Consider the following 12,358-nt stretch of genomic DNA (forward strand, 5'->3'; position numbering starts at 1 on the left):
GGAAAAAAATATTTTCTTAAGTAGATAGTGATGAACAGGTACATTAAGAGAAAAGGTCTCAGAAGATAACCTAACTTTACACCTCAAGGAACTAGAAAAAGAACAAAGTAATCCTCAAATTAGCAGGAGGAAGAAAATAACAAAGATCAGAGTAGAAATAAATAAAGACTAAAAAGACAATGGCAAAGATATTTATTATAGAAAATTTAGAACATGCAAATAAACAAAAGGAAGAAAATGAAAACCATTTTGAACCCCATCACTGTTAACATTTTGATGTGTGTTGTTCCAGTCTTCTCTGCAAGCTAGTGTGTATGTATATGTGTTTTACAATGTGAATTGACCATAAAAATGTTTTGAGTCTACTTTTTCCCCCCACTACTAGTATGTCTTGAGCATCTTTCCATCTCATGATTAATATTCGTTACATGTTACATATGTAATATGTATTACATAACGTTAAATATTCATGTAACGGTCACATTATTCCACTTTCTGTCTGTCTGTCTCATCATTTTTGTAAATGAATTCCTATTGTTGGAACCGTTGACTCACTTTTTTTAGAGAACAGATTATTCATGCAAAAAATTTTAGATACAAAATGATTTTTGTATATTTTCAAGGAAAACAAAATTAAGATTTGAGAAACAAACGTTTGAAACTAAGTTCCTTAGTTAAGAACAGGTGTATAATTCTTTGGAGGGACTTTTTAGGAGAAAGCTGTATGCAAAATATTTCTTCATACTATATAGAGGACTCTCTAGGGCATAAATGACAGATACCCTAACTCGAATTGAACGTAGCAAAAAAGAAAATTTATGGGTGAATGTATCAGTTTTCTGTTGCCTCAGTAATGCTGCAAAACAACCAACCACAAAACATCAGTGACATACTCAGAAGTATTTATTTAGTCTATGAGTGTATGGGGCTCACTGGATCTCAGCTGGACTTACTCATGCATCTGTGGTCAGCTGCTTGTTTGCTAGGCAGCTCTGCTGATTTTGGCTGGGCTTACTCAAATGTCTTGGGATTGGCTGGCTATTGGCTAGGATACCTTGACTCTTATTTTATGTTTCTCATCTTTCAGCAGGCTAGACTAGGCATGTTCTGATTGCCATGGCAGAGGAAAATGAGCAAGAGGGTAAACACACAAGTTCTATTTCAGGCCTCTGCTTGCTTCCCATTTGCTATCACATTCTTGGCCAAAGCAAGTCACATGACCGAACCCAGAGTCAGATTGGGAGGGCACAGCCAAGGACCCAGATACAGGAAGGGGTAAAGAATTGAGACCATTAATGTAGTCAGTCTACCTGGCATATGTAGCTAAAATGGCCTAGGGATAGATGTAGCGTCAGTGACTGCTGGATCCAGGGTTTCAAGTGATGTCACCCAGTTTGATTTCACACTATTCAAAGTTTGGCTCTGCTTTCCTTTGCGTTAGCTTCATTATCAGGGAAGCACTTTCCACATGGTAGTACTCAGAAGCTCTATCTTGAAAGCAAGTAATTCTAGCTAAAAAAGAGCTTATCTTTCCCTATTATTCCAGCTAAAGTCATGATAGGGAGTGTTTTTGGACCAATGTGGGTCACGTGCCCATCCGTAAACCAGCTATCATGTCTGGTGGATGGAATATGATGATTGGCCAGGACTGGGTCATGTTCTAACCACTGGCACCCTCCAGGATAGAATGGGGGAAGTCAGCCTCACCTAAACCTAATGAACTGTGGGTAGAGAGTTGGGAACAATTTCTCTAAGAGAAATAGAGAGTATTACCAGAAAGGTGGGGTGGGGTGGGAGAGCTGAGGGAGAATGAATGATAGGCAGGTAAAAAAAGATGTATAATGCTATTAATGCACTTATTGATACTACCAACAAAAACTATTTATTGACTATTCTGTGCTAGGTACCAAACTGGGTGTTTTAAAAGCATCATCTTTCCTATTTCTCACAATACTGAGTAAGGTGATTTTACCCACATTTTATTGATTAGAGAACGGAAGCATGTAATAGTTAAAAAATTTGCCTAAGGTCACTCATCTTGTCACTGTTAGAATGGATATTTGAACCTCAATTGGCCCCTCTCCAAAATCTGTGGTCTTAGTGTTTAAAAGCTGAAGAAAAAGAAAGAACACGAAGCATACCCTAAGAGGAAGAGCAGGAGGCCATGATGCACCCCATTAAAGCCATTTAGATCCTAACACTGAAGGGATAATCACAATCCTGTAGCCCTAGCTACGTAAATCTGCACCAAAGTACTTGAGTAACCATGACAGGGAGCTTTTCTCTAGGTGTTGTGGGACCAGGGACTCTGACATGGGGGACTGTTTCCCTGTGCCATTTCTGTACAGTTGTAGAGTGGTTAATATGAATATTTATGTCAACCAAACTGGAAAAAAATTCTCAAAACACTAGCCTGAAAGATGTGTATGAAGGGGGAAAGAGACAGGACTGCCACGTTCCTTGGTGATAGCATTTATGATCTGGCTATATGTATAGGAGGCTTGTTGTTTGAGCCACCTGTTTCTTCTAGCTCCAAGATGGCCAATAGGTTCCGACTCATGTGTCAATACCATTTGGTTGGTAAACCATCTAGAGTGTTGCATTGAGAAGGGTTCTGGATTTTGTGGGAAAGAGAACTGTGATGGATTAGTATTGTCTGTAATGGTTACAGGAGAGGGAGGTAACAGCCTGCTTGACTATTATTTGACATCCTAAGAAGCAACAACTTCTCAGAGTCACTGTCAAGCCACTTGTTTATGGGGGTCATGTCCCTAGGATGGAGTATTTTATAGCTAGGGTCTCTATGATAAGGAATCCTATGGTGAATTTTTCTGGAGGTCCCTCCCAACTGTCACTTAGCACAGACTGAAATGCAGAGCTTCATTTTCTTAAGGAAAAATGAGCTTCTTTTTTGCTCTGAGAACTTTTCACCTTGCTTGGGAGCAGGGTGGGGAGGAGTTTACAAAATGTTTACATGTAGTAAGTAAAGTTTGGGGTCACTATTATTTTTAAATAAGCATGGGTGTGACTCTATCATTATCATCAATCTATCATCTATATATATATTTTAAAAATATAATGCAATTAACATTCAGAGTTCTAAAGAAATTTGTTTTTGATTATCTTTTTTTCTCATTTTTCAGACCTCTGATTGGATGCATTTTCTGGTACAGACTATGAAAAGAATGCAGTGAAAATTCTGGCCAACAGTGGAAATATTGGCTTAATCTCCAACTTAGTATAGCATTCTTTCTTTTCTGTAGCACCTCATAATAGAAGAAAAATGTATGGAAGTGCAAGAACAATCACCAATCTGGAAGGTAGTCCTTCCAGATCTCCTCGTTTGCCAAGGTCTCCTCGTTTGGGCCACCGAAGAACAAGTAGTGGGGGAGGTGGAGGAACAGGCAAGACTCTGTCCATGGAGAATATCCAGTCCCTTAATGCAGCCTATGCTACGTCTGGACCCATGTATCTGAGTGATCATGAGGGGGTGGCTTCAACAACTTACCCAAAGGGCACCATGACTCTGGGAAGGGCCACAAATCGAGCTGTATATGGAGGCCGAGTCACAGCTATGGGGAGTAGTCCCAATATTGCCTCTGCTGGACTTTCCCACACAGATGTCCTTTCATACACGGATCAACATGGCGGTCTGACCAGCTCATCCCATCATCACCACCACCAGGTCCCCTCCATGTTGAGGCAGGTAAGGGATAGCACAATGTTAGACCTTCAAGCCCAGCTCAAGGAACTTCAGAGAGAGAATGACCTCCTCCGGAAAGAGCTAGACATCAAGGACAGCAAGTTGGGGTCTTCCATGAACAGTATTAAGACTTTCTGGAGTCCTGAGCTCAAGAAGGAGAGAGTCTTGAGGAAAGAAGAGGCAGCCCGGATGTCTGTCCTCAAGGAGCAGATGAGGGTTTCCCATGAAGAAAATCAGGTAGGTTACGACTCATCTCAGTGTTTTTCAGCCTTGGCTTCTCACGGAGTAATTGATGCTTTGCAGATGGTACCACGGCCTGTGCAGAAGAAAGTTTGGCATCATCAAGATAGCTATGGCTTAGTATGTGTTTGACTTGGAGACTACCAGAGGGCATAGGAAATATAAGGTTACAGCTTGTGATCTCCTTGTTTTCCAATAACCTTTTCACATTGTTGCAGAAGAGGGGGGATCACGCCTCATTGGCTAACTTTATACTTGGTTATTTTTGTTTTCTTTTTCAGTAGTCACAAGAGCAGCTCAGATGTACTTGCTTCTGAATAGAAGAGGAAAACGTTGATTTTTGCAAGAGTAGACACTTTAACAGCAACATTTAGAGGGCCACATTTGACTGGTGAATTGGGTTTTTTTTTTAATGCACCAGCAACATTTCCTTCTAGAATGAGGGAAGTTGGTTCACTAAATAGCAAACTGAACAATATTAAATGGGATTGGATAGGATGGGTTTGATGTCATGTTAGAGAAACAGGATAAATTTTAACCTGGTCTTTCTACCTTTATTCATTCAATATTAATTAAGCACCTACTATGTGCTTACTCTTTTTTGATCCACCTTCCATGTCATAGCAAGATTAGTTTTCCCATTGTCTACCTGCAGTTATGCCATTCCCCTGCTTTAAAGCTCTCAATAATTACTCATTGTCTCCAGAATGAAGTGTACCTCTGGCTGAGCCTACAGCACCTTCTACTGGAATGCCTGAGCCAGCCTTTCCAGTCTTATCTCATACCACCTCCTTCCACATCTTCTGTACTACCTGCACTACCACTTGGTAATTCTTGCACATACTCAGTTTCCCACCTCCTTTCCCTTCTGTTCCTTTCCATTCGTGGCCTTCTCAGCATCCCCTCTCCCTGCCTCTTTTTGTTCAGTCCCAGCTAGTCTTCATTTTCAAATCCTACCTATACTGTGAGGCTCATTTATATGGTGCTGTTCATAGGGGCTTTGGAGTAAGACATGCCTGGGTTTATATCCCAGCTTCACCTCTTATTAGCAGTGAGATAAATGCTAAGAGATGGGGAGTAGAGGTTGTTGTGCCATTTGGCTGGAAAAAATTCCCAGATGTCATTTAACTTTCTGTAGAAGCTGGAGGTAATTTTAACTTGGCTGAACTAGTCATTCTCTGATAGTTGGTCCTGATGCTGTCCTAAGGAAGCTGTCTGCCTTTCTTGGGGTCATCTCCTGGCTTCTCTCTGTTTCCCTGGCTGCCACCCCTTTGGAGTTCAAGCGTTTGTAGAAGCATGTCTGATCTGTATGAGAATCTGCTCTTCGTTTTCCTTCTATGTGCGGAAAGCAGTCACCTTATCCCTTTGATTATCTGACAGAGTCTTTGCTGGTTTTCAGATGTGGAAATATGATTTTTGGTTGGAACAGAAAGCTTTGTTCTTCATTCCTAAGTCAAATCAATGCCCCTCACTATCATTTCTGCTTTTTTCTGACTTTGCTGGTTTATGAAGTCCTGTTATTGCTATGTGCATTTCCCCAGTTCTGTACTGGTTTTCTTCCTTTTTTAGTTGTTTTGGAAAATGGTTAAAGCAGTTTAGGAATGATGCAAGTAGTGACAAAAAGTTTGGAAGCCATTTTTAAAACTGTCAGCTCCAAAATTACTTGTTTCTTATGGTTTTATCATTAAAAAAATTTTTGAGCACAGATCCCTACCTATACATGTATATTTATTTATAAATTACACAATGTGCTATTGTGCCAATATATTATGTTTCTTCTTTGACATTCACAAAGAATTAATATGGAAAAGAAAAAATAAAATAAATACTTTATTGAGGTACATTTTAATGACACACAAAACCTTTTTGCTCTGACTAAAAACATTTTAAGACCCTTGTCTATTTTGTAAGACATAGTTCAGTTTAAAGCGGGCAATATCCACAATTCCACTTAGCTGTCCCATGTTACCTTAGCCAGAAGCAAGTGAATATTTGAGGGAACCTCTTCCTTGTTCTGGAACCTACTATGATCACAGGCTACCTTGGTTGCTGTGGGTGACATATGACTATGCAACATATGACCCAGTGAAAGCCCTAGTCTTAATCTGTATATTAAATATAAGTAAACTATAATTATTTTCTTTTTTAGGTTAAAAATATAAAAGGAGGAAGAGGCATGGAGATTTTGAAAAGTCAATTTACTTGCAATATGAGGTAGTATTACAAAGTAAAGAATATAAAAATTGACAAAAAGCAAGTTATTTAAAAAAACTGAAGTGCCCCCCCCCCACCAGAAGTATATCAGGATCCCTTTCAGGGGTATATGAATACCTGTTGGTCAGAATAGGGTAGATCCTGCTGCAGTAATCAACAGACCTCAAATCTCAGTGGCTTAACCCATCAGAGATTTATTTCTTATTCACCTGAAGTTATGAAGCAGGTCAAGTGACTTGACAGGGCAGCTCTCCTCCAGGCAGTGACTCAGGATCCAGGCTTTCCGCATCTTGGCACGTGGCTTCAAGAGTTGCTACAGCAGAGGAAAAGAGTTCCTGTGGTGGCACATTGGCTTCTCAGTTCCTTGGACTGGAAGTGACACAAATGCAAGGGGGTGTGAGGTGTAGTCCTCTCTTCTTTCCAGGAAGGAGAGGAGAGTCAGATATGAAGGAGCGCTAAAAATTTCTACCAGTGGATGGCGCAGTGGTTGAGAGTCCGCCTGCCGATGCAGGGGATACGGGTTCGTGCCCCGGTCTGGGAGGATCCCATATGCCGCGGAGCGGCTGGGCCCGTGAGCCATGGCTGCTGAGCCTGCGCATCCGGAGCCTGTGCTCCGCAACGGGAGAGGCCACAACAGTGAGAGGCCCGCATACCACAAAAAAAAAAAAAAAAAAAAAAAAAAAATTTCTACCAGTGGAGTTTTTATATTTGTCAGAAAGTGGAGCGAGATGAAATAAAGTTTGGGGAAGAATCCAGAGTTCTGCCGTTGCTGCTGTTTCTGTTATTACTGCTACTGCAATCAGTAGACATCAGTTGGGGGCTTACTATGTACTAGGCATTGTGCTTAGAGCTTTGTGTACATCATCTTATTTGGTGTTTGCATCAGTCATCTGAGGTAGGTGCTAGATTTTTTCTCATTTTACAGATTAAAAATAAATGTAGAGAGAATAAGCAGCTTGCCCAAGTTCACACAGCTGGTAAGTGACAGAGCTGGACTTTAAGGCTTTGGTCTATTTTATGCCAACACGTAAGATCTTAACTTTATGCTTACTACCTCCTTATAGGATCACTGAGCTATGAATAGAATCTTAGTATGATAGGAACATCACACTTCATATGTTAGGTGAAAAACATGACTAGTTTTGATAGAATGATTAAGAATGTAATTTAGTTTAATTAGGACTTTTGTTCTTAATTAGGAATTTATTTCTTCTTAAACTTTTCTGTATGGAAGAAAGGAATGTAAAAGAGAGAAACAACACTTGATTGTGGTTTCTTAACAACCACAACAACAAATGTAGTTCTACCAGGGGGTATTTGGATAATTAGAATTTCACTAACTAAATTCAGGTGATCTAAAATGATTTGAATTGTGCTATGTGAATAGAAATGGGAAGCAGGTCCGTTATAGTGTGGAGATGAGGATATTTGAATGCTCTTATATATGAAATTCATAGTTCTGTGAATTTAATGATCACAGGCACAGACCTTTCACCCTTATGTGCAGTGTTACAGAGGTCTCCCATTCATCAATTCCTTTGCAGTATATTTTGAAATCCTTGTGGTTCTGTCAGAGGAAGCTGAACCCAACTCCAGATCTAAGGGAGGATGTTGAACACACGCCCTGTGTTAAAGGAAGTACAGACCTTAGAGCCAGTGGGTAGGTGGCTATGACCAAATTTCTTATGTGTGAAGGGTAGACGCCCAGGTTCCTGGATGGATATTCCACCCCAGACCCCCTTCCCATTCACACTTCCTAGGTTCTTTCCAAGGCCCTACTTCTCAGCCACAAAGATGTGCATGTATAGAAATACATTTGGGATACTAAGAGTTGCAGTACTGATATGTGGAATTTTTGGTTTGTTTGTAGAAACCAGAGTGCATGGATGCAGAGTTATCTGTATGCCAGCACTTGTGCTTTTTGCTTCACGATATATTTTCTTGATGGAGGAAGAGTGGGGTGGAGTCTCGTGCTCTCAATGTCACACCTGTAGACTGATTTGGGGAGAGATGAGGAGAAAAGATTTATAATAGATGTTAGGCTGCCACTTGAGGTAGTCCCCTTTTTATTTTTAATGGCCTGTGGGGTTAGAGTGGATGTTGGGGGCAAGAAAATGCAACTGTATATGGAGAAGTTAGGTGACCCGTTTTTCTCTAAAAGATGATATGGTGGTCTTTTCTTTACAACTCCATTCTATTTACCCATACAATGAAGATCAGAGAGAGAAAACATGGTAGAAAATACATTTTCAGAAACTTCATACGGACTTATATCTTGCAGTTTTGTGCATATAGGTTATTAACTTTTCATATCCCTGGATTTTTAATGCAATTATTAACTTTGTATATTTTAAATTATTATTATTTATTTCTTTATATTTGGCTGCATTGGGTCTGCGTTGCTGCGTGCAGGCTTTCTCTAGTTGCGGCGAGCGGGGGCTACTGTTCGTTGTGGTGCACGGGCTTCTCATTGCGGTGGCTTCTCGTTGCAGAGCATGGGCTCTAGGTGCACGGGCTTCAGTAGTTGTGGTACGTGGGCTCAGTAGTTGTGGCTCGCTGGCTCTAGAGCACAGGCTCAGTAGTTGTGGTGCACGGGCTTCGTTGTTCCGTGGCATGTGGGATCTTCCTGGACCAGGGCTTGAACCCATGTCCCCTGCATTGGCAGGTGGATTCTTAACCACTGCCACGAGGGAAGTCCCAAACTTTGTATTTTTATTGGATTATTTTTTCCAAATTAGGCGTACATAAAGCAGTTTTTAGACATTTTCCTAATTCATGCATGGCTAGTCAAGGATCTGCATGAATATAAATAGCATCATACTCTGGAAGATTGTACTAGATCTAATATTTACCCATCTCGTGTGTGCAGAAGTGGGACAAGGTCACTGGGAAACGTAACCTAAGAAGTGTAAGTAAACCTGTCTGGGGAATGTTATGGCTTTTAAGCAATGGTTATGTGGTAATTTCTATTTCTGGCTTAACACAATAGAAAATAATCTACTCTAAATCAATATTAATAAGGGTTTTTGATGAGTTTTAGAGCTAGTTTCACATATGATTTATTGATTCTCATTTTGAGCCTGTAACTTGAAAAGGTCGAGGTGGATCACATTTCCGTGTTTCCTTTATTATTATTTTTTCTTTTATTATATAACTGCAGGGCCATTTCAACAGAGGTCATTCAACTCTGTTCTAAAATATTCATTTCACTGTGAGTGTCCAGATATGAAGAGTTGTACCAGTTGGAAGTGGGTGACAGAATTAATTCTATCTCCTGCTGAGAAGGTGGTGAGGCAGCTGCATTGTGAAGGGGTGTCCATTGACAGTTAAATGCAGCTGCAGTAACCTTGAGTACTGAGTGTTTATGAGATCAAGGGCTTATCCCTGGAGAGTCGGGTCCCATCAGGTTTGTGGGTGGTACTTAAATATATTCACTACTCAGATCTGTCTTATCCCTATATCTTCTTTTGGGCACCATTCCTTCTACTACTCTGAGATCCATGGATCCCTCAAAGCCAGGTTTCCAAAGTGTGTCCAGGGAAATGACACTTTCCAAAGGGGATCTTCTGGTCAAATAAACTTAGGACACAACATACTAGATACTCCTCTCCTAGAAATTCAAACACTATACTTTGGGTTGAATTGTGTCCCCCCTAAAAAAAGATATGTTGGGGTCTTAACCCCCAGTACTTCAGAATGTGACTTTATTTGGAGATAAGGTCTTTACAGAGGTAATCAAGTTAAAATGATGTCCTTAGGGTGGGCCTAATCCAATATGACTGGTGTCCTTATGAAAAGGAGAAATTTGGACACAGGCATAGACATGCACAGAGAGAAGACCAGTGGAAGAGAGAGGGTGAAGATGGCCATATATAAGCCAAAGAGATACGCCTGGAACAGATCCTTCCCTCACAGTCCTCAGAAGGAAGAACCCTGCTGACACCTTGATCTCGAACTTCTGGCCTCCAGAACTGCGAGACAATAAATTTCTATTGTTTAAACCACCCAGTTTGTGGTACTTTGTTTTGGCAGTCCTAGCAGGCTAATATAACATATCAGCAGGTGAAATGCTCTAACTCTTGCAGTTAAAAATATTTATTAAATTTGCTTAACCCAGCAATTTCCCAAACTTACTTGACCATGAAACTTTATCTTAAACTGAGCACTTATGTATTAGGCAGCTATTGCTGCAGTAATGCTGTCTAACAAGCCATACCAAAACTTGCTAGCTTAAAAAGATAAGCATTTACCTCTCCCTTACATATTTATAGGTTGGCTGCAACTTAGTTGGGCAGGTCTGGACTCTGAGCACCAGGCTCTAGGCTGAAGGTGGGATTCAGGTACATTCCACGTGTTTCCACATTCTCTTTGGAACAGCAGCTATTCAGGGCTTTATCTTCTGATGGTGGATCACAGACACCAAATGATCCAGCCAAACCACATAGATGTATTTAAAGCCTCTGCCTGCATCATGTCCACTAACATTCTGTTGACTAAAGCATGTTATGTGGCCAAGTCCAAAGTCAGTGGGGTCAGGGAAATCTACTCCCTGCAAAGCAGAAAGGGAGTGAAGAGAGTATATACATATATATATATATATATATATATATATATATATATATACATATACACAAATCCTATGTGTCACGAACTATAAATATTCCTAGAACTAAGGGTATAAAGGCCATACTTTGGGAAAGACTTCTTCAAGAGCAGCTCTGGAATTGCGATATTAAGTTTGAGACTTCTAAAGTGGATGAACCGTTTCAGTGTGGTCAAAGCTTCCTTCAGTGGCTGGGCCTTCTAATATCCTAATGATGCCTGATTAGTGGCTCACCTTCAGGCTCCTCCTCCTCTTCCTGAGGTGACTGACCAATGAAACTCAAGTGGAAATCTGGGAGATTCTAGGCAAACTTTTATTTTCCTGATAAAGGAATAAATGTCACCAGCAGTGCTCCTTCCTCCTTCTTTCTGTCTTTAGTGTCAATATGTTGCCTGTTAGTAACCATGGAAGGAAGGACAAGAAAAGCATAGAGACATATGTCTTACCATCTCTGAGCAGTTGCACCAGCCCCAGCAATGGCCTGCCTCCAAACTTCTAGTCATGTGAGAAAATAAACCCCTAGTTGTTTTAAGTCACTGTTGGTTGGGTATCCTATTACTTGCAGCTTAGTACCTTCCTAACTGATAAAACATAGAAAATCATGAACTGATAATTATTATTCTAATTATCACCAGTCATCATAACTGTAAAAATAGGTGCATTTCAGTAAGGTGAAATGAGACCTTAAAGGACCTTACACATGAGAATGAAGAAACCTACTTACTAATGGTATTGGGCAATACTCTTAAGTAGTGACACGAATGCTACTGCTAGCCTGTATAAGCGAAAACGGAAATTTATTAGTTCCTGCAATGAAATTGCAGAAAGGCTCAGGTATGGAGCTTGGGGTTGACTGGATCCAGGGCCTCAAACTGTAGCAGGACTTTGTCTCTCCCCATTGCTTCATTTCTGGTTCTCAATATCTGCCTGTATGTGTGAGCCTTATTTTCTCCTTCATGTGGTAGGTCATAATTGAAGCTATAAGAGATCCCTGTATCTTCATTTATCATTTAGAAAATTTATGGAAGGACTTTGGTCCTGCCTTGGTTATATTCTTTCTCCAGGACTTAGTGAGTGTGTGTGGTGGCAGGGGACAGGTATGTGAGAAGGGGTTACCATGACTGGTGACCTATTAGAACTGCAGGCATTGGGAGAGGAGCAATTCTCTAAAGAAACTGACATGAAGGGCGAAGGGATGCTCTAGGACAAAAGCAGGTGTCCACTGCGCTGACTTGAGCTGTCCTTAGTCACCCTCTTTCTCCAAATGTGCTAAGAGCTTGTAAGTCATATCAAGAGATTTGAGAAATTAAGAAGTCAATCATATGTCATATCTGTTAGTTTTTTCAGTTTAACTCTGATTTGAAGAGCGAGTGTCTGTGTGTGTTTTGCCCAAATGTTACATAGGCACATGGATTTAGAACTAGGGAATATGAACTAGCTTGGCACCACAACATAACTTGGAATGCTGAATCTTAGAAGAAAAAAAAATTTCATCTTCTTCGTCTTGAAATAGTCTTCCTTAGCTCTTCAGAGAATAGTAGCTTTTGTCCACCTTTCCAGAAAGGTGGAAAAACTTTGGTCCAGACTTAGGCAATGAC

The 12,358-nt window shown here is 40.5% G+C and overlaps 1 protein-coding gene across 1 annotated transcript in view; it reads left to right on the plus strand.

The window, feature by feature from the left end:
* Positions 1 to 3,283: 3,283 nt before the first annotated feature.
* The window catches only part of ERC2 (ELKS/RAB6-interacting/CAST family member 2), a gene marked incomplete at both ends in the record, with an annotated part of 849,176 nt that continues 840,101 nt past the window's right edge, over positions 3,284 to 12,358 (plus strand). Inside the window, one exon of the mRNA XM_079713573.1 lies at positions 3,284 to 3,940. Within this exon, the coding sequence (XP_079569699.1) occupies positions 3,284 to 3,940 (657 nt within the window). The remainder of the gene's footprint in view (positions 3,941 to 12,358) is intronic.

This window comes from Hyperoodon ampullatus (genome assembly GCF_949752795.1).
Source record: "Hyperoodon ampullatus genome assembly, chromosome: 10".
NCBI lineage: Eukaryota > Metazoa > Chordata > Mammalia > Artiodactyla > Ziphiidae > Hyperoodon > Hyperoodon ampullatus.